General features: G+C 46.4%; 1 protein-coding gene across 6 annotated transcripts in view; it reads right to left on the bottom strand.

Moving 5' to 3' along the window:
* ZC3H7A (zinc finger CCCH-type containing 7A) overlaps positions 1 to 19673 on the bottom strand; it is a 48032-nt gene extending 28359 nt beyond the window's left edge. For 2 of the 6 annotated variants that reach the window (XM_003916554.3, XM_017953194.2), the window contains exons 1-4: positions 19531 to 19673; positions 3906 to 4007; positions 3053 to 3092; positions 807 to 1004 (exon numbers count right to left, since the gene is read on the bottom strand). In XM_003916554.3, coding sequence (XP_003916603.1) covers positions 807 to 1004; positions 3053 to 3092; positions 3906 to 3973 — 306 coding nt within the window. In that variant the 5' untranslated portion in view covers positions 3974 to 4007; positions 19531 to 19673. Of the gene's footprint in view, positions 1 to 806; positions 1005 to 3035; positions 3093 to 3905; positions 4008 to 4458; positions 5920 to 19332; positions 19352 to 19530 lie in introns of those variants that run through there. The other 4 variants (XR_001898050.2, XM_021931769.1, XM_009196007.3 and 1 more) reach the window with 4 other exon arrangements.
* Between the last annotated feature and the right edge of the window lie 7801 nt (positions 19674 to 27474).

The following is a 27474-nucleotide window of genomic DNA, read 5'->3' as shown; positions in this document are numbered from 1 at the left end:
AAAGTGCTGGGATTACAGGCGTGAGCCACCGCACCCAGCCAATCCAAAGCTAACTTTTAAAAGCCTCACGTCACTCCAAAAGCAGGTAATACGACTTTCTTAAAAACTTAGTTTAAGAAACTGACTTTTTATTGGGCCGGGTGCAGTGGCTCACACCTGTAATCCCAACACTTTGGGAGGCCGAGGCGGGTGGATCACAAGGTCAGGAGTTCAAGACCAGCCTGGCCAAAATGGTGAAACCCTGTCTCTAATAAAAATACAAAAATTAGCTGGGCGTGGTGGCAGGCACCTATAATCCCAGCTACTCAGGAGGCTGAGGCAGAGAAGTGCTTGAACCCAGGAGGTGGAGGTTGCAGTGAGCCGAGATCACACCACTGCACTCCAGCCTGAGTGACTGAGCGAGACTCTGTCTCAAAAAAAAAAAAAAAAGAAATTGACTTTTTATTAATGTACTAAGTCATTGAAAAAATTCTTTTCACTCTAGAAACATCACTTTAAAAATTACAACTCCGCCGGGCGCGGTGGCTCACGCCTGTAATCCCAGCACTTTGGGAGGCCGAGGCGGGCGGATCACAAGGTCAGGAGATCGAGACCACGGTGAAACCCCGTCTCCACTAAAAATACAAAAAATTAGCCGGGCGCGGTGAAGGGCGCCTGTAGTCCCAGCTACTCAGGAGGCTGAGGCAGGAGAATGGCGTGAACCTGGGAGGCGGAGCTTGCAGTGCGCCGAGATCACGCCACTGCACTCCAGCCTGGGCGACAGAGCGAGACTCTGTCTCAAAAAAAAAAAAAAAATTACAACTCACCATATTAGAATAGCAGGCAATACGATTTATATATAGTTTTTCAATTATTTCTTTGGGGATTAAAATTTCTTCAGATTTTGCATAATCAGCTATATTCAAAGCTTCCGTGTACTGGCTTATCGAGTTGTTCCAATCACGTTCCCGATAAACGTCATTTCCTTCATTAAAAAGATTTCTCACGAGAGCATGCAAATATACCTAAAAAAGAGAAAGTTACCACTTGAAGTCTTCTATCAAACAAGATAAGGCATAAGTAATTTTTAATTTTTATACCTAAAACTTCACAGGAAACAATGTGACAGAACAGCAGCATTGCTCTAAGAAATTGTGAGATGCCCGAGTCACTGCTATCTCAGCTAGGTATTGTATCTTGCTTGCTTTTTCAAGGGGAAATTCAATTTCTCACTATTAAGAAATAGCAAAAGTACCCTATAAATATTTGTTCACATCTCCAATTCTGTTCCTACTAGAGAAACGAAGTGGAAGCCCCAGGTCAAAGAGAGTGAATAGCTTAAGGCTTTTGAGCAGTGTTTCCAAACTGCCTTCGAAAAAGGCCACGATGAAAAATGGTTCTAGTGGTTTTCTTTACACTCCATATTGGTCAGGCTGGTCTCGAACTCCTGACCTCATGATCCACCCACCTGGGTAGTGTGTGTGCATGTGTACACGTGTGGTTACACATGCACATGTATGTAAAATCTACCAATTTCTAGGTGGAAAATGGTATTATTTTGTGTTTTTATGGTTTTTTTTTTTTTTAATGGTATCCTCTTTGTATTTGCATGTCTTTACCAGTGAAATTGAACTATTCCACATTTTTATGGACCCCTTGTATTTCTTTTTCTGTAAATTGCTCAGGTCATTTACTGATTTGGGGGGAGGGGAATGTTAAACTTTTTTCTTATCAAGTAAGTACATATATTCTTTTAGCATGTACAAAAGTTTGTCATTTTCCTTCATTATTTCTATCATGCTTTAGTTTAGTTCTGAGTCTCACTCTGGCACCCAGGCTGGAGTGCAGTGGCACGATCTCAACTCACTGTAACTTCACTTCCTGCGTTCAAATGATTCTTGGTGTCTCAGCCTCCTGCGTAGCTGGGATTACAGGCACCTGCCACCACACTTGGCTAATTTTTGTATCTTTAGTAGAGATGGGGTTTTGCCATGTTGCCCAGGCTAGTCTCAAACTCCTGGCCTCAAGTGATCCACCCTCTTCAGCCTCCAAAAGTGCTGGGATTACAGGTATGAGCCACCATGCCTCGCCATATTTTCGTATTTTAAAAGCCCTTTTTCAACACAAGATCAGAAAAATATTCAACTTGTTTTGTCTCATTTTATGAATTCCTGTCTAAGCTGATTAAATCATTTAAAAGACGGGACAGATCAACTATTAACAATCAGTGTAACTCGTGACATGCCACTTAGCATCTTTAAACCCCAGTTCCACATGTGCAAAACGAAACAACTGTTACAGTTTATTTCTGGCTGTAATACTTTTTTATTCTAAATCTGTTTGTAGAGAGGGAAGGAATAAGAAAGAAGAAAAGGGGAGGAGGGAGAGAGGCAGCAAGAAAGTGACATTTAGAAGCCTCAAAACCCTCAGAGGATAAAAAACACAGGTGAACCAACCTGTGTTAGTAGAGACAAGAGTCTGCAGTCAAAGTCCCAATGAACTGGGCTTTCTCCCTGTTCCTAACTAGTAGATCACTAGTTCTTCCCTCTTGGTATCCAGTTCCCCTTTGCTGCTGTCAGAACATCTCCTAACAGAAAAAGATGTTCCACACACTCTTTCTCAATAAATTCTGTCCCACTTATTTTCAATGACATGATAAATAATTTTCAAGGGGCTCAAAAGATAAATTAATTCAAAACCACACTAATAGAGGAAAGAAAATACAGGACAACTGTGCAAGTATGCAAAAAAAAAAAAAAAAAAAAAAACCTATATAGAAGGGATTGGCAAACTTCTGCAAATGCCCAGACAGTACATGTTTTAGGCTCCATGGGCCATATGGTCTCTGTTAAAACTACCATATGTTGCAAAAACAGCCACAGATAATACATAAACAAATGAGTGTGGCTGTGTTCCAATAAAGCTTTATTTGCAAAAAAAAATGAAATAAAATTTAAAAAAGGACAGCAGGCCAGATTGGGCCCACAAGGCCATCATTTACCAACCCCTGCTACAAATTACAGTTTACAAGCCAGTTGCAGAGCTTTCAAGCAGACCTGCCCGGAGTCATTACCGCATATTGCTCCTGTGTTCCTGGATATGACAGCGGCGACCTAAGAACAAGAAACAAATTAACTGTAATTATCAAGCTCCTTATCAGGACTTGTTCAGCCAGAAGTCATCTTAAATCTATGGTTCCATTAGCTTGCTACTGGTTCAAGGCATATTTTAAAGACTTCCTCCTCCTTTACTACCATTATTCACAGATGACTACAGTTACGAAAACAAAAAATAAAACACACAAAAAAACTAAACTATTACTTAGTATTTTTTAAGTACAACACTTTACTTTCAAACCTACTTCTATTTTTAAAAACCCTAATTCTCCAAATGCCAAAAAAAAGGTTAAAAATAGTACAGAACCACTAACAATATTTGATCCAATTTACTGCAGTATAGAGAGAATGTCTCCTTCCCAGGAAGGAACAAAGAGGCCCTTCTGTCTGGACATGTCCATCCAAACCACAGCTGTCTCATCATTGACATGCTTCAAGAAGTCCAATTAAACACTGAGCTTCTGAACAGACACGTCTGATCACAGAAGCCCTCTGTGCCGCCAGATGTTCATTTTCAGTCACTTTCCACTCAGCAGCACTCTTCTTAGAACAAATTCAAATTCCTCAGTCTAACATTTTGGGGGAGACTAACAATTATAGCCCTAAAAGCCAGCAACAGTAAGACTTGCTTCCGAATGCAAGAATGTTCAAATGGACGAGAGAAAAAAATATTGCTAGAATATGGAGTTTCTAACCCAAATTAACTGGACCTATTAAACATGACTAAAGAGTTCTTACCCTCCACAAAACATACATCCACATCAAAGAATTAAGACGTGGCAAGAACACAAGAACTCTTGAAGCTCTTACTGTATGAACTGCAGTCCTTCCTTAATGTTCTGCTGCCTTTTTCTTCTCTCCTCGGACACACTGGACATGTTATCCCACACATCCACTTTCTAAATGAGCAATCTGGAAAGAAACAAGGCAAAAAAGCACATAAGGTACCAGGGCCCCTGGACTCCAATCAAAACACCCATAAATCCAGACCTTGTCACACAATCGGCTATGGACACGTCCATTTCTGACTTGACTCCAGGGTCCTGGACAGCAGGGACCCTACGGGAGTCATCTTTGTGGGCCCCCTATGGTCTGGCACACCATAAGCACACCGTTTTCACATTCTTTTTTTGAGACGGAGTCTTACTCCATTGCCCAGGCTAGAGTGTAGTGGCGTGATCTCGGCTCACTGCAACTTCCGCCTCCTGGGTTCAAGCAATTCTCCTGTCTCAGCCTCCTGAGTGGCTGGGACTACAGTCGCCTGCCACCACACCTAGCTAATTTTTGTATTTTTAGGAGAGACGGGATTTCACCTTGTTGGTCAAGCTAGACTCGAACTCCTGACCTCAAGTGATCCACCTACCTCGGCCTCCCAAAGTGTGGGATTATAGGTTTGAGCCACGGCGCCTGGCCAGTTTTCACGTTCTTTAAGGCTGAATGGCTATGCAGACTTCATATACCCCTCCTGAGCAGTCTCCAGGAAAAAGTCATGTCTCCCCTTCCTTTCCTCTTCCCTCCTTTGGCTTCAGGTTTTGTTTTTCCCCTGTCTACACGCACGCATAAGCTGTCCCTAGAACAGTTCCAGCCTTGTTTTGCTTCTGGAAGCTCTCCAGAAATAAAAGGGTTTCACATCCGCTTGCCTCCGAGGGAGTCTGACTTCCTTGTAAGCCAAGTTTAAACCTTATACATATTTTGTCCCACAAACTTCCAAAATGATTATTGTTGACACAACAGATAAAATAATGATATACATAAAGTTACTTCTATTGGAATGTTCTGGATGTTAAAATGTTACCTTCAATATAACACTTGCAAATGTCAACACATATCGTTCTTTTGGGCCCCACCTCCACTAATCAGTGTTCACTGAGCAGTTCCCCAAGTTCAAGGAGAGCCACAGAGAAGAGATCTGACAGAAAACATCATCTCCCAGTGGCCCAAACGAGTTTCTCAGGCGTGGCATTCTGGGCTAGCTAAGTAGTTGTCTTGTGATTGCAGGATGTTGGCAGTATTTCTGCCTCTACCCACTATGCCTGTAACCCCTCACCCCAACCCCACTCACAACCAAAAATGTCTCCAGATATTGTCAAATATCAGGGTGGGGAAAGCACAATCGGCCCCAGTTGAGAACAACTGACACCTCAAGTTAAGACAACATCTTACACATAAACCATGTATTTGGACCTAGGTGACAGGAAGGGAAATTCCACTCATGTTTCAAACACATTGCTGAAATTTTTTAGTTTCATTATTGCTTGGCATTTGCAGTTTTATTTTTAAATCTCATTTTTTTTTTAAGTATAAGGGTGAGATGGGGGTTGGAATGTCCCAAATGCTGGTAACTGGTGCTAATCCCTTTCTTCTTTGAAACATTGTCAGTTCTCAATATTTTTGTCCTATAAAGTTGGCACTTTACTGAAGTGTTTACATGGGAAAGGATATGACATAGGGGACTTGCTTTAAAATACTCCAGCAACAAAAAAAGGCAGGGGCGGGGGGAGGCGCTGGGTGTGAGGTGGGGAGGAAACAGCAGAACGCTGATAACCACGGGAGAAGTGCAGGGGATTCTTCAGTACTAGTCTCTGGACTTTGTAGGTGTTTGAAACATTACAAAATAAGAAGTTTAAGAAATCCATGACACTAGAGTAAAATGACACTATTTCTGGGATGTGCTTTTAAAACAGTTTAGCCAAAAGGCAGGTAGCTGGGTGGAAATAAAACAAGAATGCCAAAAATACGGATAATGGTTCCAGCTGGATGAGGGGACATGGAAGCTCATTCTGCCCTTCTATCTACTTGGACATGTCCACCCATGTTCTTATGAGAAGTGTTTTGGTTTTTTTTTTAATTTATATATTTTTTTAAAATGTATAAATGTTTTTTAAAAATTTATATGTACAAAATAATTTAAGGAAGCACTATTTGTAAAAGAAAAAGATTTTTAAAACTAACTCAGGCCACTCATGGTAGCTCATACCTGTAATCCCAGCACTTTGGGAGGCAAAGGCAGGAAGATCATTTGAGCCTAGGAGTTCAAGACCAACCTGGGCAACACAGGGAGACCCCCATCTCTACAAAAAATTTTAAAAGAGGCCAGGAGCAGTGGCTCACACCTGTAATCCAGCACTTTGAGAGGCCAAGGTGGGTGGATCACCTGAGGTCAGGAGTTCGAGACCAGCCTGACCAACATGGAGAAACCCCATCTCTACTGAAAATACAAAATTAGCCAGGCATGGTGGTGTGTGCCTATAATCCCAGTTATTTGGGAGGCTGAGGCAGGAGAATCGCTTGAACCTGGTAGGCGGATGTTGCAGTGAGCCAAGATCGCACCATTGCACTCCACTGGGCAACAAGAGTGACTCTCCGTCTCAAAACAAAACAAAACAAAACAAAAAAACAAAAAAAGTTGGTGGGGCGTGGTGGTTCATGCCTATAATCCCAGCACTTTGGGAGACTGAGGCGGGTGGATCACCTGAGGTCAGGAGTTCCAGACCAGCCTGATCAACATGCGGAAACCTACTAAAAATACAAAATTAGCCAGGTGTGGTGGTGCATGCCTGTAATCCCAGCTACTGTTGAGGCTGGGGCAGGAGAATCGCTTGAACTCGAGAGGTGGAGGTTGCGATGAGCTGAGATGGTGCCACGGCACTCCAGCCTAGGCAACAAGAGTGAAACTCCGTCTCAAAATAAATAAATAAACAAAAAATATAAAGATTAGCTAGGCATGGTGGCATGCACCTGTAGTCCTAGCTACTCAGGAGGCTGAGGTGGGAGGACTGATGGAGCCTGTGAGGTTGAGGTTGCAGTGAGCTGTAATCATGCCACTGCACTCCAGCCTGGGTGACAGAGTGAGACCCTGTCTCAAAAAAAAGAATAAATAAATAAAAATAAAGTAACCGGGTGTTGTGGTGCGTACCTGTAGTCCCAGCTACTCAGAAGATGGAGACAGGAGGATGGCTTGAACCCAGGAGGTCCAGGCTGTAATGAGCTACGATTGGGCCACTGCACTCCTGCCTGGGTGAGAAAGTGAGACCCTGTCTCAAAAGTAGTATTTTTTAAAAAAACTTACCCAAAGTCTATCAAAAACGAAATGCCTGAAGAAATTATAGGAAAAAAAAAAAAAAAAGATGAGGCATATAAGTATCCATGATATGACCTGTTTTGTTTTGTTTTGTTTTTTGAGACGGAGTCTCACTCTGTCAAGCAGGCTGGAGTGCAATGGCACGATCTCTGTTCACTGCAACCTCCGCCTCGTGGCTTCACGCCATTCTCCTGCCTCAGCCTCCCAAGTAGCTGGGACTACAGGTGCCCGCCACCACGCCCAGCTAATTTTTTGTATTTTTAGTAGAGATGGGGTTTCACTGTGTTAGCCAGGATGGTCTCGATCTCCTGACCTCGTGAGTGATCCGCCCGCCTCAGCCTCCCAAAGTGCTGGCATTACAAGTGTGAGCCACCGTGCCTGGCCATTTTGTTTTTTTTTTAAGTGGCAGGTAGGTATATATATTGACATATGCTTGTGTGGACATAAAATAGCTCCAGATGGAATCATGGAGACTACAGCAGTAGTGGAAGACTGAGGGCTGGAACAGGGGTAGGGCGAGGTCTTTTCAATTTATATGTTCAAAACTTTTGTTTTATTTGGAGCCACGTAAACGAATTACCTCTGTACAAAAATTAAACAAATTTTTTAAAGTTTATGTATCCTCTGAGCCCTTCCTTGGAAAGATGACTTAAGGGACCACCGGGCTTTTGTTTGTTTTAGCTAAAACAGGGCAATTTAATTAGAGTTCGAACTGTAGAGCTCAGAGGAACCCAGAGTAGTCTTCAGGGTGCCAGAGCAGTCAGGCCAGAAGGAGGGAACCAAAGAAAAGGATGCCCGAAACCAGGACGATGGCCATACTGTTCAGTGAATGATGTACCTTTCTCTCAGCCTCTGTCTAGCCAAGGTGGGGAACTGGTTTGAGGTTGACTCAGAAAGTTAATCTGCTGGTTAAGAATGGACTCCTGGGTACTGATATCTGCCAAGTTTATAGCCTTAAAGCTATTTTCCCCAGAAAGTGTTAGAGAACCTCGAACCTCAACCTTATACACAAAAGGCATGTGGCAAAGAGCTGACACCACAAGTAAGTGATTGAAAAGAAATGGAAAATGGATACAGACATTTTTAATGCACAAAATACACCCCTTTATATGTTTAAAGATCTAGGATCATAATATCAGGAATATTGAAATATAACATGACAGAAGATTTCATCTTCAGTCGTTTTTTAAGTTTCCCCAAAAACTTTTATTTTGAAAGTTCTCAAACACACAGTAAAGTTAAAAAAAAAAAATTACAATACTGTATGCCCAAATGTACAATTAATGTTTTGTGAGATCACATCTGCCCATCTTTATCTACCGGCTCATCCTTCTGTTCATTCATCAGTCCATCTTACTGTTTTAATAAATTTCAAAGTGAGCTGCAGACACCTAAACATCTCAGCACACACTTCAGTAACTAGAGATCAATATTTGTTTACAGTTTTGTTTTTCAAGATAAAACACACAAATCTTAATGTGAATTTTGACAAACTCATGTGACCCAAAGCCCTATCAGGATATAGACCAGCACTTTGGGAGGCCAAGGCAGGAGGATCATTTGAGCCCAGGAGTATAAGAACAGCCTGGGCAAGATAGAGAGACCCCATCTCTACAAAGAAACAAAAAAGAAAATAAGCCAGGTATGGTGGTATGTGCCTGTAGTCCCAGCTACTCAGGAGGCTAAGGCAAGAGGACTGATTAAGCCCAGGAGTTGGAGGCTGCAGCGAGCTGCCAACCGCGCCACTACACCTCAACTTGGGCAACAGAACAAGATCTTATCTCTTAAAAAAGAAAAGATACAGACCATTAACTGTCACTCTAGAGAAAATTCCCTCGTGCCCCTTCCCCAAACTACTACTGTAATTTCTTTTTTCCTCACCATTTATTAGTTCTACCTGTGAAACAACCTGCCCCACACACACACCCCTTTGTGTTTTGGGGTTTTGTGTTTTTTTTTTTTTTTTTGAGACAAGGTCTTACTGTCATCCAGGCTGGAGTACAGTGGTGTGATCACAGCTCATTGCAACCTCGAACTTCTGGTCTCAAGCGATCCTCCCCCATCAGCCCCTTCAGTAGCTGAGACTACAAGTGTGCCACCATGCCCAGCTAATTGTGTTAATTCCACAGGGATTAAAAGCACAGGGACTGGCCAGGTGGGGTGGCTCATGCCTGTAACCCCAGTACTTTGGGAGGCCGAGGCGGGCAGATCACCTGAGGTCAGGAGTTTGAGACTAGGCTTGCCAACATGGTGAAACCCTGTCTCTACTAAAAATACAAAAATTAGCCAGGCATGGTGGTACATGCCTGTAATTCCAGCTACTCGGAAGGCCGAGGTAGGAGAATCGTTTGAACCTGGCAGGCAGCGGTTGCAGTGAGCTGAAATCATGCCATCGCACTCCAGCCTGGGGGACAAGAGCAAGACTTTGTCTCCAAAGAAAAAAAAAAAAAAGCACAGGGATTACAGGTGTGAGCCCCCTTGTCCAGCCCCATACTGCTTTTTTTAAATAGAAAAAAAAGATGTTTAAAAATATACCATCTTATTTTTGGATCCTGTTAAAATCTAGCCTCAATTTTAAAGGAAGAAAGAATTTTACAAAGTCAAACCAACAGTCTCTTTTCTTACTCAGCCTCAGCAGCACTCCCTCCTTGGGGCCCCTCCCTTCAACTTCCACCTCACAGCCCTGGCTAGGTTTGTCCCTACCTCACAGGGCACTCGTCTCCTGCAGGCTGAGGCTCCATCTCCACAGACCTCTCACTTTGAGAGCCCTGAGGACCCACTCTTGAGATCTCCCGGAGCCATACTCTCCCATACAGGGCCTCCCTCCACCAGATGGATGTCAAATGCCCTCATGGAGGGCCCCATGACAACTCTCACATCCATCCCAAGGCAGACCCTCCGGCCTGTTTGACAGTTCCATTTGAATTTCTTTTTTTTTTTTTTTTTTTTTTTGTGTGAGACGGAGTCTCGCTCTGTCGCCCAGGCTGGAGTGCAGTGGCCGGATCTCAGCTCACTGCAAGCTCCGCCTCCCGGGTTCCCGCCATTCTCCTGCCTCAGCCTCCCGAGTAGCTGGGACTACAGGCGCCCACAACCGCGCCCGGCTAATTTTTTGTATTTTTAGTAGAGACGAGGTTTCACCGTGGTCTCGATCTCCTGACCTTGTGATCCGCCCGCCTCGGCCTCCCAAAGTGCTGGGATTACAGGCGTGAGCCACCGCGCCCGGCCTTCCATTTGAATTTCTCACAGACATCCCAAACTGTCCATTTTAACATGACAGTGAAAAGGAATGTCTCCTTCCCAACCAATCACTCAGCCACCCATTTGCCCCCCTGGAGGGCCACCAACCACTGTTACCAGTCTCAGAAAAGTCCTGACAAATATATATATCTATCTTTTCTTTTTCTTTTTTTTTTTTTGAGATGGAGTCTTGCTTTGTCGCCCAAGCTGGAGTGTAGTGGCGTGATCTCGGCTCACTACTACCTCCACCTCCTGAGTTCAAGCGACTATCCTGCCTCAGCCTCCTGAGTAGCTGGGATTACAGGTGTGCGCCACCACACCCAGCTAATTTTTGTATTTTTAATAGAGATGGGGTTTCACCATGTTGGTCAAGCAGATCTCAAAACTCCTGACCTTGTGATCTACCTGCCTTGGCCTCCCAAAGCGCTGGGATTACAGGCGTGAGCCACCGTGCCTGGCCCAACAAAGATATTCTATAGAACGATTCTGTATCTTGATTGTGGGAGTGGTTACATGAATTTATGCATGGGATAAAACTGCGTGATACTACACACACACACACACACACACACACACACACACACGAGTGCTGGTTAAAACCCAGTGAGGCCTGTAGTTTGGTTAACAGTATTATACTAATGTCAATTTCCTGGTTGTCTGACAGTGTGCTACAGTTATATGTCACCATTCAAGGAAGCAGGGGTGAAGGGTTCATGGGACTTTATGTACTACTTTTGCAACTTCCTGTGAGTCTATAATTATTTCAAAACAAAAAGTTAAAAGTATTCTGTATATATGTTTTTTTTGAGATGAACTCTCACTCTGTCACCCAGGCTGGAGTGCAATGACACGATCTCAACTCACTGCAACCTCTGCTTTCCGGGTTCAAGCAATTCTTCTGCCTCAGCCTCCCAAGTAGCTGGGATTACAGGCGCACACTACCATGCTTGGCTAATTTTTGTATTTCTGTAGAGACAGGGTTTCACCATGTCAGCCAGCTGGTCTTGAACTCCTGACCTCAGGTGATCGGCCTGCCTCAGCCTCCCAAAGTGCTGGAATTACAGGCGTGAGCCAGCACGCCCAGCAGTGTATATGTTCTTCTTTATTCAAACTGGAGCCACCAGCGAGTTCTGTACCCCACTGTCTTCATGGAGTATCTAATCAGTGTGTTTTCAATACACACTCAGCGTTCTATGATATGCCTGTACCACAATTTTACCAGGCCTCTGGTGATGGACCTTCTGGTTGTTTCCAATCTTTAAAGGTCACCATGTGCACGGGGCATTTCATACACATCTAAGTAACCCTTTAAAGAACTTTTAGGCCGGGCGCGGTGGCTCAAGCCTGTAATCCCAGCACTTTGGGAGGCCGAGACGGGCCGATCTCCACCTGAACTTAAGAGCGAGACTCCATCTCAGGAAAAAAAAAAAGAATTTGTAAAGGATAAAGGGCATATGTATTTATTTTGCCAGCTATTGCCACAATACACCGAGCGATACTCCCACTAACAATGCACAGGATTCCTGGTTCACTGCTTCATTCAGGCATTATCAAATGTGTGAATCCTTGTTAACCAAAAAAGTGAGAAACAGTGTGGCAATGTGATGAGGCTGGTTTGTTTTAATCTCTCATTATCAAGGCTGAGCGTCCTTTCAGATTTAAGAATCATCTGTACTTCCTTGTCTGTGAATTGTTTGCTCATATCCTCTGCTCATTTTTCTTCCAGGCTGAGCTTTACTTATTTATGGAAGCTCTTTATATGTTGAGGAAAATAGTCCTTTTTGATGTTGGTGTTTTTTCCAATTTGATGTCAATCTTTTGACTTTGGTTATTTTTGACAGCAAAGGTTTTTCATTGTTGTTGTTATTGTGTTTTGAGATGGAGTTTCACTCTTATTGCCCAGGCTGGAGTGCAATGGCACGATCTCGGCTCATTGCAACCTCCACCTCCCAGGTTCAAGCGATTCTTCTGCCTCAGCCTCCCAGGTAGCTGCGATTACAGGCATGCGCCAAAATGCCCAGCTAATTTTGTATTTTTAGTAGAGACGGGGTTTCTCCATGTTGGTCAGGCTGGTCTTGAACTCCTGACCTCAGGTGATCTTCCCACCTCAGCCTCTCAAAGTGCTGGGATTATAGGCGTGAGCCACCGTGCCCGGCCTTTTTTAAAAAAATTTTTTTTAAGTAGCTGAATTTATCAGTATTTCCTTTTATGGCTCCTAGATTCTGACATACTCAGAAATACTTTCCCCACTCTGAGATTATAAAATACTCACTCCTCTCATATTTTCTTCTAGTACGTGTTTCATCTTGAAGTATTTTTTAAATCTACCCCACCATTTTACTACAAAGAGTGATGTAGGGGCCGGGCACGGTGGCTCACGCCTATAATCCCAACACTTTGGGAGGCCAAGGCAGGTGGATCACCTGAAGTCAAGAGTTCGAGACGAGCCTGGCCAACACAGCGAAACCCCGTCTCTACTAAAAATACAAAAATTAGCTGGGCACGGTGGCAAACGCCTGTAATCCCAGCTACTCCGGAGGCTGAGGCATCAGAATCCCTTGAACCCAGGAGGCAGAGGGTGCAGTGAGCCAAGATAACACCATTGCACTCCAGTCTGGGCCACAGAGCGACATTCTGCCTCAAAAATAAATAAATAAAATAAGTAAAAAATAAAAATAAACATCAGCCCAGACTGGGGGCACCTTCCTGTATGTAGTCTCAGCTACTCAGAGGTTGAGGGAGGAAGATCGCTTAAGCCCAGGGGTTCAAGGCTCAGCAAGCTACAATCACACCACTGCACTCCAGCCTGGGGTACAGAGCGAGACCCTGTTTCAAAAATAAATTTTAAAACACACACACACACACACACCCTAATTCTTGCACTCTGCTTAAGACCCTTCAGCGGTTGCTCGGGACGCTGGATGAAGCCTTGCCTCCGTAGGGTGACCTAGCAGATCCCCCTCCCCAAGCCATGCAGCTCCTCCCTCCCCCAGTTTCACACATGAGGCTCCTGTCATACTGACCTTTTAAGAGCTCCCAGAACAAGTCAGGCACTCCATGCTTCTAAGTCACTGTGTTTGTTGCTCCCTCTGCCCAAAATACACTTCCCAGCTCTCCACAGGGCTGGCTCCTTTTCATCCATCCAGAAGTGGGCTTAAATAACACTGTTAGGGACCTTCCCTTGCCACCCTAAACTGCTGCCTCACCCCAGTCTCACCCCTCTTATTCACTTCAGCAGGTACCTGGTACTTCTTAGCCTTCATTGTAAGAACAACATCTGGGTGCAGCTCAACAAATACTTGAACGAAAGAATGAAGTAAGTGGCCCAGTGTAAAGAGAATGCCTCATACAAAGTTCAGAGACCCAGGAGATAGAAGCTGGTAAAACTATTCACAAAAAGCAAGCGTGGGCCAGGCGCGGTGGCTCAAGCCTGTAATCCCAGCACTCTGGGAGGCTGAGGCGGGCGGATCACGAAGTCAAGAGATCGAGACCATCCTGGCTAACACAGTGAAACCCCGTCTCTACTAAAATTACAAAAAATTAGCCAGGCGTGGTGGCAGGCACCTGTGGTCCCAGCTACTCGGGAGGCTGAGGCAGGAGAATGACGTGAACCGGGGAGGCGGAGCTTGCAGTGAGCCGAGATCGGGCCCCACTGCACTCCAGCCTGGGCGACACAGCAAGACTTCGCTTCAAAAAAAAAAGCAAGTGTGAAGAAGGAGGGTGCCCGGTAGGAAATGACTGCCTGCAAAGAGCTGGCTATGGTGGGGCTCGGCCTCCAACCCTTTGGGGGAACAAGGTGGGAAGTGAATTAATATAGTGGGAACTGGCTGGAGACAGCGATTGAAAAAAACCTGAAACCATAAGCAACTCCTCAAGTTATACAATGACAAGTTTCACTGATCCCCTCTCCTCCTAAATAAAAAAGAATTCCAGGGAAGAAGGCACTTTGTTTTTTTGTTTTGTCTTTGAGACAGTGTCTCCCTATGTTGCCCAGGTTGCAGTGCAGTGGCACAATCACAGCTCACTGCAGCCTCGACCTCCAGAGCTCAATCCTCCCACCTCAGCCTCCCAAGTAGCTGGGACTACAAGCACATGCCACTATACCTGAATAACTGTTGTATTTTTTGTAGAGACAGAGTCTCACTGTATTGCCCAGGCTGGTCTCAAACTTCTGGGCTCAAGCAATCCACCCACCTTAGCCTCCCAAAGTATTAGGATTATAGGTGTGACCCATGCCTGGCCCAAGGAGAAACACTTTGAACAGTTCATTTTAAAGCAAGAAACTCAATTAAATAGGAATTTCATTAAATTAACTGAACTCTTACAAACTGGAATATCATCTCTCTGGGATCAGCTGATTTAAAATTTGTTACTAATCTTGAAGTTATGTAAGATCTCAAGGTATCCTGGATCTTCAGAATTCCCTTACTATTTACTCAGTGCCTAGTAGGTTAAACTCATTATCACAAAGTCTAGTACAATGTTGGTAACTAGACAAATATATCCACATCCATGAGTTTTTGACCTTACATGGTAACTTTAGACACTAGCTCTCATTAACAGAAGACATCAAGGTAAGGGAAATGTGACTGCAACATACTGAGACAGAAATAGTAGCTCTTACTGGATGCCAGGCACTGTTCTACATGCTTTATACGTATTAAGTCATTTAATCCTCCTGCTAACCTTAAGTGACAGGTACTATAAAGAAACTGAAATATAGATAAGTGACGCAACTGGCCCAGGATTACAGCTAGGAAGTAGCAGAGCTCGATTTCAAAGGCAGACAGCCTGGCTCCAAGCCTGAGTGCCTATCCACCTGGCTCTTCTGAACATTATGTGCCAATGACGCCTGGAGGGGGGTGAGCACCTGTCTAGGGTGACCCTGGGCTGGGCTCTGAAAGACAAATATGGCTCTGATGAACAGGTGGGCACTTTGAAGCCATTCAGGAGAAATGAAAGAAACACACGCATGCGTGTGCGCACGTGCACACAAAAAGATATGCTCAACAGACATCATTTAATGCAACTCAGACAAAGTGATGAAGCAGAGGGCTTTCACAGGAATGCAGTAGGCCAGGAGTCAGGACATCACTCCAGGGAAAATCTTTCAAGGCAATATGCTCCACCCAGAACATAATGTATTTAAATACAAATAATATTAAAACAGCCTTACAAGACGTGCTAACACAGGACCAAAGTGTCCCACTGAATGCAGTGCAGAGGTCACCTAGCACAGCATTTGTACTTTTGCCTAAAAAGGTATCACTACATTTCAAGTGAAAAATTACAGGCTGGGTGCAGTGGCTCATGCCTGTAATCCCAACACTTTGGGAGGCTGAGGTGGGAGGATCACTTCAGGACAGGAGTTTGAGACCAGCCTGGGCAACACAGGAGACCCCATCTCTACAAAAAAACTTTTAAAAATTAAATGGGCATGGTGGTGTAGACCTGTAGTGCCAGCTACTCGGGAGACTGAGGTAGAAGGATTGCTTGAGGCCAGGAGTTTGAGGTCGCAGCAAACTATGACTATGCCACTATACTCCAGCTTGGGTGTCAGAGCAAGATCCTGTCTCAAAAAAAAGGGAGTTGGGGGGAGGAAAAATGATAGTCCATATTTAATTCTATCCTCAGACTGAAGCCTCTCTGTGTAATATTAACAGCTTTAAAAACAGTAACTACAAAGTAGTTCAAGTATCCTTATTGTCATCCTTGTTTGGCAACAGTGTATTAACTGGCTCTTGCAACACTTACAAAAGCACCTGGGGTACAATGCAAGCCTCAGAAGGCTGCAAACCCAGGTGATAACACATTAAAGATGTTGAAGCTCCTACTGGATACTTTGTGAAACAGTTTCTCCCTTTTACTGAAAAGGAAAACTTTGTGAGAGATGGTATGCCAAACAACAGCACGAAGGTAATGTTACATTTTGGCTGGAGTTCTTCCCCCGACAGGAACTATTCGCTTTGAAATTGCTGTCAGATTTCAGATTCTGTAAGATACAATGCCTGTCAAGAGGCTCCCCCGGCAAAAAGCCTCCCAAGAGCCTCCCTCTGCACCCAAGCCCCGCTAAGTGGTGGTTTCCAGGAACTTCTCATCTTATCTATGACCTCTGTATGGAAGAACTCAACAGGAATATTTCATGTAAAATCTTCATGATAAATGATTTGCCTGGGGACACTCATACCACCACGATGTGCCCAAGGAAGTCTTCCCAACCAAGTAAGTGCTGACACCTAACCCCAACACACACTCACCTTCTTACCAACTGTGCCAGATTAATGTCCTGCTCCAAATTCGGGCCTTTTCAGAAAACACAAAGCTTCCCACTTTCTATTTGTGAAAAAGTAACCGCGTTGCTTTACATAAACGAAAATCACCTCATTTAATATGTCTTCTGTGTACATGTAAATTAAAACATGTTATCACTAGCAGTAACTTTTAAACTTCCAGATTAATACTTTAATATTTCCTCCTTAAAAATTATCTAAAATTTCTTCTTGATTTGCCAACACCTCACTTTAATTTTCATAAGGATTCTGGAGAAAAATATTTTCTACCAAAAAAAAAAAAAAGGCAAAACAAAACACTTCAAGACATTATCTAGAAGACAAAAGTTTGCTCACATCATACTGTCTCTAGAAAGCACTTTCTAGGGTATCTGTGGCAACAGGATACAGACATCTTTTGTTTCTTTCTTCCTTTACTGAAATGCTCAAAACTTTCCAATAGTCACTCTCACCATCCCTAGAATTGAGAGTTTCTATAATTGATTCTTTTCCACTTATATTGACAATTTAATCCACCCCAATTGGCAGGTTTTAAAATCAGTCAGAATTAAGAATTGTGGAACAATGTAGCTGACAAATCACCATTCTTATTTGCAAAAACTGACAGAACCTGGGGAATGGGAAAGGAAGAGGGTGTAGGTCTGTGTAAAACCCGAAATTCACAGTAACATGAAGAAACGCAAGAATTCTCCACTTCATTTGGATGGCAGAAAATCAATGGGCTCTTTGCAGAATAAACACACACGCACGCAGACACACACACAAATATTGATAATATTCAGCCTCAGTAACTCATGATCTCATTCTGAGCCAAAACTCATATAACTATTTGTAGCCTCCAGCATACAGCAGATAGGGAAAATTTTTCAACAGGGAAAATACTGTCCATTAACCTGAATTATTCTGCAGATTAGGACAAGACCCCATTGTGCAATTCAGTTCAATAGTTTGGCTCAGGATGAGAAGGAAGAGGCAGCGGATTCTTTGAGAGCCTTAAGGGAAGGAGGCCACATGCCATCAGAGAAGCAGGAAAGATAAGCAGATAGACATGTGTTCTCAGGGCCACCACCCTTTCAGATGCCCCAGCTGAGCGCTGTCCAGTCAAAATACTATACAAAATATACAAAATGAGGCATACATGTCATTGTATGTATGTATGTATGTATGTGGTGAGGGAGTCTCATCTGTTGCCCAGGGAGGAGTGCAATGGTGCAATCTCTGCTCACTGCAACCTCTGTCTCCCGGTTCAAGCGATTCTTCTGCCTCAGCCTCCCCAGTAGCTGGGATTACAGGCGCCTGCCACCACGCCTGGTTAATTTTTGTATTTTTACTAGAGACGGGTTTCACCATGTTGGCCAGGCTGGTCTCGAATTCCTCACCTCAGGTGATGCACCCACCTCATCCTCCCAAAGTACTGGGATTACAGACGTGAGTCACCCCGCCCGGCCCATACATGTCATTTTAAATATCCAAATAGCCACACTAAAAAAGGGAAAAAGAAAAGCAGTGAGATTAACTTTTGTTTTTTTATTTGTTTTGAGACAGTGTCTCGCTCTGTCACCCAGGCTGGAGCGCACTGGCACAATCTCGGCTCACCGAAGCCTCAATCTCCTGGGCTCAAGGGATGCTCCCACCCAAGCCTCCCGAGTAGCAGATTCTCCCACCTTAGCCTCCCGAGTAGCTGACTACAGGCGTGTGCCACCACGCCCGGTTAATTTTTTGTATTTTCTGTAGAGACAGGGGCCTCACTAAGTTGAGCAGGCTGGTCTTGAACTCCTGCAATCAAACGATCCGCCTGCCTCAGCCTCCCAAAGTTTTGGGATGACAAGCATGAGCCACTGCATCCTGCCAAGATTAATTTTAATGATAGATTTTCGTTAATCCAGTTTGTCCCAAACATGACCATCTCAACATGCATTTAAGTGTAAGAGATTACCAATGACAACCTTTACGTTCTTTCTCATCCTAAGTCTTTAAAATCAGATGTACGTTTCACAGCTGGGACCACAACTCAAACTGGCCCCATTTCGTGGGCTCCATCGTCCCAAGCGGCCGGGGGTCAGTGGCCACTGTACTGGGCACGGCAAGGTCCTTCGTGGTTCCATACCGAACACGGACAACTCCTTTTCATCCCTAGACAGGTGGGGACAGGAAAATACCCAACTCCGAGCACATCCACCCAGTCCCCACGCAGGCGCGACCTCGGAGGCCCCGGCCAGGCCTCAGGCAGCCCCACCCCTGCGCTGCCCAGGCCTGACCGGAAGCCCCGCTAATGGGAACTGACAGGTCCCGGTCCCGGTCCTCCCGGGCGGCGCCCCCGCCTCCGCGGACCCCACGGCCTCTCCCCGCCCGGCCCAGGGCTGCACCCCGCGCGAAAAAATAAAAAAAGAAGAGGGGCTAAAAAAGAGGGATGAGCCCCCAAATTAATGCACCAAGCTCGCCGCCGGCATCCTTCCCGCCCCCAAGCCCAAGACGCTGACTCGGGGTCCCCGCGATCACCAGAGCAGACAGAAATAACGAAAAAAAAAGGTTTTTTTAGTGAAATCACCAAAAGAGACATTGTGCCGAGGAATGGCAGGCAGAAGTGGGTCACGTTATTCTCGGTGGGGGAAGGGGACGGCGCGCCCACCTGGCCCTCCGCGCGCAGGGCCCCGGCCCCGCTCCTCTCAGGGTCCTCTCGGGTCCGCGGGCCCTGGACCCCGCCGCCCCTCCCCCGCCCCGCCCGCCGTCCGTTAACGGCCGCGCGCGGGCACGAGGCGGCGGCGGCGCGCGCGCGGGGGCGCGGGCGCGCGCTTCCTTCACCCCAGCGGCGCCCCCCTACCCCTACCTGTGAGGACGACGCGCCGGCGGGCAGCGGAAGGCAGGCGGAGGCGGGCGGCAGCAGGCGGGCGGCGGTGGCGGCGGTGGCGGCGGCGGCGAGGCCCGGGTGCGCGCTCGCAGCTCTCCCTCGGTTAGCGGCGGCTGCGGCGGCTCGGCTGCGCCCGCGGCGGCGCCCTCTGGCGGCGGGAGGCCGCACTTGCCGCCCGAGAGACGCCGCCATTGGCTGCGCCGGAGCTACGGGCTGGGGGCGGTGGCGCCACGTCTGACTGGAGGCAGGGACCTGGGCGCGCCGTTCAATCCGGAGCCCCGGCGTCGAAGCGCGGCCCACCGGGGGAGCCAATGGGAAGGCCACGTTGCGCACTGGACGCGCTCGGACTCAAGACGGATTAACCAGCACCTGGGTGTTCTGGGGCCTCGCCGGGGCCGCGGCCTGATCAGAAGCGCGAGGAGGTAGAACAGCGTCCAGCGGGTAGAGGAGCCGGAGTCGGCATCGGGAAGCCCACCCTGGAGCCTGCGTAGCTTGGCGAGTCCTCATCCGGGGCGCCGTGCTGTGCGAAGAGTAACGCTGCATCCTCAGAACAACCGTGATTGTCCTCATCCCTACCGATGAGGAACGGAGGCGCGGAGCCCCGCGGCAGCCGGGGGTCCAAAGACAGCCTCCTTCCAGTTCCATCTGCCGGCTCTTGGAAGGCCTGGATCCCTGTCCTTTAGGGCCCAGCGCAAGTGCCGCCTCTTCCACATGCATTTTACGGCCAGGTGCCCCGCTGCGGGCACGGCTTCTTGTAAAACGCTCAGCTCAGCAGTGGGCGAGGCAGGGTCCCTGCCCCATGGGATGGAGGGCGGAAATCTGGGCCGACAAGCGCCCAAATAAGACCATTTTGGACGGTGAAGACCAAAGAAATTCAAGCAGGAGGGTGTGACAGGAGGTTTTGGGAAAGCCTCTGAGGAGGTGACAGCCGTGCAGCCATGGGGAAGTGTGCCCCAGGTAGAGGGGAGGTGGATGCAAAAGCCTTGAAGCTGGAGCTCCGTGTCTGGATAACAGGAAAGGCCTGCATGGCTGATGTGTGCCAGAGGGGAGAAAGATCTGTGACACAGAGGGCCCGCCCTGTGGAATTTGGAGTTTTGTGTGGATGGGGGTCATTGAGTCTGAATTGGGAGTTCCAAAATCTCATTTATATTTTAGAAAGTTCTCTCCAGCTACTGTGCAGAGATTGGGATGTAGGAGGGACAAGAGGGGAAGTGGGGACACTAGCTACAGTAGCTCTTCCAGGGGCCTGGGTGAGGTAGATTTACAAACCAGAGTATTAGTTCAGGCTGCCATGATAAAATACCCCCAGACCAGGCAGCTTAGACAACAGGAATTTATTTTCTCACAATTTTAGAGGCTACAAGTCTAAGGGCTGGTTTCTGGTGAGGCCTCTCTCCCTGGCTTGCAAACAGCTGCCTTCTCACTGTGTCCTCATATGACCTTTCTCTCTGAGCAGGAATCCCTGGTGTGTCCTCCTTTTTCTTACAGGAACAACAGTTTTACTAGATTAGGGCCCCACCCTATGACTTCATTTAACCCCATTGACTGCCTAAAAGGCCCTATTCAAACAGTCATGTTAGGCCAGGCGCGGTGGCTCACGCCTGTTATTCTAGCACTTTGGGAAGCCGAGGCAGATGAATTGCCTGAGCTCAGGAGTTGGAGACCAGCCTGGGCAACACAATGAAATCCCGTTCTCTACTAAAATACAAAAAATTAGCCAGGCATGGCGATGTGCACCTGTAATCCCAGCTACTCGGGAGGCTGAGTGAGAAGAATTGCTTGGACTTTGGAGGTGGAGGTTGCAGTGAGCTGAGATCGCGCCATTACACTCCAGCCTGGGGGAGAGAGAGATTCTGTCTTAAAAGAAAAAAAAAAAAAATTAGGGACCCTCTGACTTCATTTAACCCTAATGACTGCCTAAAAGGCCCTATTCAAATAGTCATGTTAGTGTTAGAGCTTCAACATATGGACTGCGTGGTGGGGATGTGAGGAGTGGGGAGCGTTTCAGTCCGTAACACCAGGTAAGTGCTGCAACAAATACTGGAGAGCTGATGGGCTATGGTTTTAGGGAAGCGCCTCTAAGAAAGGGGTGGATTACGCTGGGCGCAGTGGCTCACATCTGTAATCCCAGCACTTTGGGAGGCCGAGGCAGGGAGATCACAAGGTTAGAAGTTCAAGACCAGCCTGGCCAACATGGTGAAACCGTCTCTCTACTAAAAATACAAAAATTAGCCGGGCATGGTGGCAGGTGCCTGTAATCCCAGCTACTGGGGAGGCTGAGGCAGGAGAATCGCTTGAACCTGGGAGGCGGAGGTTGTAGTGAGATCGCACCACTGTACTCCAGCCTGGGTGACACAGCGAGACTCCATCTCAAAACAAAATAAGAAAAAGAAAGGGGTGGATTATTCTCGTGACCAGAGACTGCTCATCATTCAGGCCTCAGTTCCAACAGCCTCTTCTTCGAGAGGCTTTCACTGACAGCCCATCTAAAAGTTGCTCACTAACACAGCCCCCTATCTTATTTTCCAAGCAATCATCATGATCTGAAATGACCTCATCTAGTCCTGTTGCCAGAAGGCTCAGGAGATCTCTGGATACTGATGAGACCCCAGTCCCAGCCAGTTTCCAGGTTCTTGACACCATGGAGAGAAAGAATTCAAGAATGAGTTGAATGACGCAAAGGGCAAGAAGGGTTTTTTGGTTTTTGTCGTTTTTGGTTTTTTGAGACAGGATCTCCGTCACCCAGGCTGAAGTACAGAGGCGCAATCATGGCTCACTGCAGTCTTGATCTCCCAGGCTCAGGTGATTCCCCCACCTCAGCCTCCTGAGTAGCTGGGACTACAGGCATACACCACCACACTGACTAATTTTTTTTTTTTTTTTTTTTTTGTAGAGACAGGGTTTTGCCATGTTGCCCAGGCTGGTCCCAAACTTCTGGGCTCAAGCAGTCCTCCCACCGTGACCTCCCAAAGTGCTGGAATTACAGATGTAAGATACTGTACCCAGCTGCAAGAAGCTTTATTGTGAAGTGAACATACACATTTAAGAGAGAAATGCAGGCGTGCCAGTGAGAATGAGTCTCGCACAACGGAGTTTGGGTTTCTAATTTTATGGGTGTTTCTTTTAGTTACAGGATGGAATTATCATTAGGCATTCTGGAAAAGGAGGGGATTTCAGGGACCTCCACCTTAATTACTGCCCCCTTTCTCCCTTATTTGGGTTTGCTGGAAGAAGCATGGACATGTCACCCTGACCAGAGTTTTGGCCATATTCTCTCCCTTGGGTTTTCTGTTACCCTGTGGTTTCTTTGCCTAGTTCCTGTTTTAGCTGTTGTTTGGGTTTTTCCATCCTCCTGTGACCACCCAGTGCTGTTCCTGTCTCAGGCATTTGGGTGCGTGTTTGTGGTCTGCCTCCAACCCTACAGGAGAGCAGAGACCCTGCTTCTTTTTTTTGGTTTGTTTTTTATTTTTTTGCTTTTTGAGACAGGGTTTTGCTCTTGTTGCCCAGGCTGGAGTGCAATGATGCAATCTTGGCTCACTGCAACCTCCGCCTCCCGGGTTCAAGCGATTCTCCTGCCTCAGCCTCCCAAATAGCTTAGATTACAGGTGTGCGCCACCACACCTGGCTGATTTTTGTATTTTTAGTATAGACGGGGTTTCTCCGTGTTGGTCAGGCTGGTCTTACCTGACCTCAGGTGATCCACCCGCCTCAGCCTCCCAAAGTATTGGGATTGCAGGCATGAGTCACCACACCTGGCCCAACTGGTTTCTTTTGTCCTATATTCTCAGCCTCTCGATAGTAGGTAGCACCCCTTAAATACTTCTGGAGTGGGCCTGGCGCGGTGGCTCACGCCTGTAATCCCAGCACTTTGAAGCCTAGGCGGGCAGATCACAAGGTCAAGAGTTCAAGACCAGCCTGACCAACATGATGAAACCCCGTCTCTACTAAAAATACAAAAATTAGTCGGGCATGCGCGCCTGTAATCCTAGCCACTCAGGAGGCTGAGGCAGGAGAATCACTTGAACCCGGGAGGTGGAGGTTGCAGTGAGCCAAGATCATGCCATTGCACGCCAGCCTGGGCGACAGAGCGAGACTCTGTCTCAAAAAAATAAAATAAAAATTCTGGAGTGGATTTCTCAAGCAAGCCTGAGGCTAAGATCTGATGAGAAGCGTGAATAAGAGATATCCTAATGCAGTGGTGCACGTAGAAAAGAAAAAAGCCTGACGCGGTGGCTCACGCCTGCAATCCCAGCACTTTGGGAGGCCGAGGTGGGCAGATCACTTGAGCCCAGGAGTTCAAGACCTGCCTGGCCAACATGGCAAACCCATGTCTGTACCAAAAATACAAAAATTAGCCAGGCGTTGTGGCACGTGCCTGTAATCCCAACTACTTGGAAAGCTGAGGCGCTCATGCCACTGCACTCCAGCCTGGGCGACAGACCAAGACTCCATCTCGAAAAAAAAGCTCTTGTGATTGCATTGGGTCCACCTGGATAACCCAAGATGGTCTCTTCATCTCGAGATTGTAATTTAATCACAACAGCAGACTCCCTTTTGCTAGGTAACAGGTTACTGGGGTTAGCATGTGGACATCTTTGGGGAACCGTAAGTCTGCCTATCACAGAGCAAAGTAAAGGACATCTGTGTATGGGTGGGCCTGCTTCCTGGGATCCCCATCTCTAGCCCTTGTTGAGGTGATGACACTCCCTTTTCCCCCACCCCTGATAGCACGGGCGCTATTGTGCTAAGGAAAATAGATGGAGTCATTCCTGAGGCTTCCACTCTGGTGAGAGAAATTTTCAGTTTCTTCATTGGATATTGCACTGACAGGTACACTCTCTAAGGACCTATTATGTGCCCCATGCCTTGTGCAAGGCACCTGAGGGTACAAAGTTGGATAAGACAGGATTCCTGCCCTCAACCAACCTACAGTCAGGTTGAGGAGACAGGCTCTGTGCATCAGTGATTCCAGGGGTGGCCAGGGTAGGCAGAGGAGTCTGTGGAGCCACCTAGGAGTGACCTCTTCATTCTCTCCAGAAATGTTTACAGAGCACTTACTCTGTGCCAGATACTATTCTAAATTCATGGGATGTGTCAGTACAGAACAAAGATCACTATCCTCATGAAGTTTACATTCCAGGAGAGAGTGAAACAGACAAACAATATAAGTAAATCATAGAGTATGTTAGAGGATGCTGGGTATTATGTTTAAAGAAAAAGCGGTGGTGGGCAGAAGCCGAGCACAGTGGCTCCACCTGTCATCCCAGCACTTTGGGAGACTGAGGCAGAAGTTCGAAACTACTTTGGGCGCCATGAGGAGACATGTCTACAAAGAAAAAAGGTGGGGGGAAGGGGGAGATGTAGAACCAACAGTACTTAAAGACACTGATATAGATGCCAGATTGAGAAGTAGGGTGGTTATCAATGAATGCTATGAAGATACCATAAAGAAGATGGTGACAGCCTATTCTGGGCACACTGCTTGTGAGGTAGCCCCGCTCTGCAAGGAGTAGGGGTTTTTCTGTTTTGTTTTGTTTTTGGAAAATTTAATTTTGGCCAGGCATGGTGGCTCATACCTGTAATCCCAGCACTTTAGGAGGCTGAGGTAGGCAGATCACCTGAGGTCAGGAGTTTGAGACCAGCCTGGCCAACATGGCAAAACCTCGTCTCTACTAAAAATACAAAAATTAGCCGGGCGAGGTGGCGCACACCTGTAATCCCAGCTACACAGGAGGATGAGGCAGGAGAATCGCTTGAACTCAGAAGGCGGAGGTTGCAGTGAGCTGAGGTTGTGCCACTGTACTCCAGCCTGGGCAACAGAGTGAGACTCTATCTCAAATAATAATTTTTCAATTAATTGAAGGAGATGGTGGGAAAACCAAGTCATACAAAAGGAGTTGCAGAGTCATTCCTGTAGGGGTCCAGTAGGAGCCTGCCCAGGGGTCACCGGAACTGGGTAGACTCATGAACACCCTGCCCACTCTAGCTGAGGTTAACAACTGCTTCCCAGCCCTCTCTGTTCTTGCCATGTGGTCTACAAATGCAGCTTTACCAGAAACTCCAGGCATATTTCAAGATTAGCTAGAAATTGGGATTTTATTACAACAAATCACCCTATTTTGAAAAGCGAATTAAGTAGAGAAAAGAAACACTATATAATACAAATAAGCCATGTCCGTAGGCAGCATTGAGCCCATGGGCCACCCACTTGCAACATCTGTCTTAAAAACTAAATAAGATAGAGATAGATCTGGCTGGGCGCAGTGGCTCAAGCCTGTAATCCCAGCACTTTGGGAGGCCGAGATGGGCGGATCACGAGGTCAGGAGATCGAGACCATCCTGGCTAACGCAGTGAAACCCTGTCTCTACTAAAAAAAATACAAAAAACTAGCCGGGCGAGGTGGCGGGCGCCTGTAGTCCCAGCCACTCAGGAGGCTGATGCAGGAGAATGGCATGAACCCGGGAGGTGGAGCTTGCAGTGAGCCCAGATCGTGTCACTACACTCCAGCCCGGGCAACAGAGCGAGACTCCGTCTCAAAAAAAAAAAAAAGATATAGATAGATCTTAGGACAACCCTTCTAGATTCATTAATGGCAGTTATGATGTAGTCACCAGATACTGTAGTGAATGCCATAAAAAATACAGATGGGGCTAGGCGGGGTGGCTCACACCTGTAATCCCAGCGCTTTGGGAGTCCGAGGCAGGTGAATCACTTGAGGTCAGAGGTTCGAGACCAGCGTGGGAAACATGGTGAAACGCCATCTCTACCAAAAATACAAAAATTAGCCAGGCGTGGTAGTGGGCACCTGTAATTCCAACTACTTAGGAGGCTGAGGTGAGAGAATTGTTTGAACTCAGGAGGCAGAGGTTGCAGTGCGCTGAGATCTACCCACTGTATTCCAGCCTGGGTGACACAGCAAGACTTTGTCTCAAAAAAAAAAAAAAATATATATATATATATATTTGTATGTATATATATTTGTGGGTATATACATATATATACACACACACAAATATATTTGTGTATATATATAATATACATTTTTGTGTATATATGTTTTTGGGGGGAGGGGGCAAAAAAAATGGAAGACAAAGTTATGACTGGACACCTGATCTTTTTTTCTTTTTTTCTTCTCTTTTTCTTTTCTTTTTTTTTTTTTAAGACAGGGCCTCTCTCTGTTACCCAGGCTGGAGTGCAGTGGCACAACCACAGCTCACTGCAGCCTCAATCTCCTGGGCTCAAGCAATCCTCCCACCTCAGCCTCCCAAGTAGCTGGGACTACAGGCTCATGCCACAGCCTTTTTAATTAAAAAAAGAAAGAAAAAGAAAGAAAACAAGGGCTGTTATTTCCTATGCTTTTGGCTTTTCTGAAGTATATTAGTTTGCAATTTCAGCCTTCTTGCTCGCCTTGAATCCTCCACCCCTCTGCATGTTGTACCTGTTCTCAGCTGTATTAGGAGTCAGTATATAGGATTAGTTCAGGATGCCTTGGTTTTCCTTTCAGCTAGGCACCAAATCAAGTGTCTCAGTAAAATAACCCATCTCCTAGCACCCATCTAAAAAATTGGGAGTTACTTCTCCTTGGCCCATGAGGTCTCTGAATACCAGCTTCTACATCTAAGCAGCAATAGCAGTAGTAGTTCGGCTTTCTGTACAAAGTTATCTGAGATTCTCAGCAGGAGCTGGCGTGCACACATAACAGTATGTGCTTTTTAAAAATATATTCACTGGCCGGGCGCGGTGTCTCACGCCTATAATCCCAGTCATTTAGGAGGCCGAGGTGGGCAGATCACTTAAGGTCAGGTGTTCAAGACCAGTCTGGCCAACATGGTGAAACCCCATCTCTACTAAAAATACAAAAATTAGCTGGGCATGGTGATGGATCCCTGTAGTCCCAGCTACTTGGAGGCTGAGGCAGGAGA

The sequence above is a fragment of the Papio anubis genome, chromosome 18 (assembly GCF_008728515.1).
Source record: "Papio anubis isolate 15944 chromosome 18, Panubis1.0, whole genome shotgun sequence".
Taxonomy (NCBI): Eukaryota; Metazoa; Chordata; class Mammalia; order Primates; family Cercopithecidae; genus Papio; species Papio anubis.
This window is presented reverse-complemented; position numbering and strand designations above follow the sequence as displayed.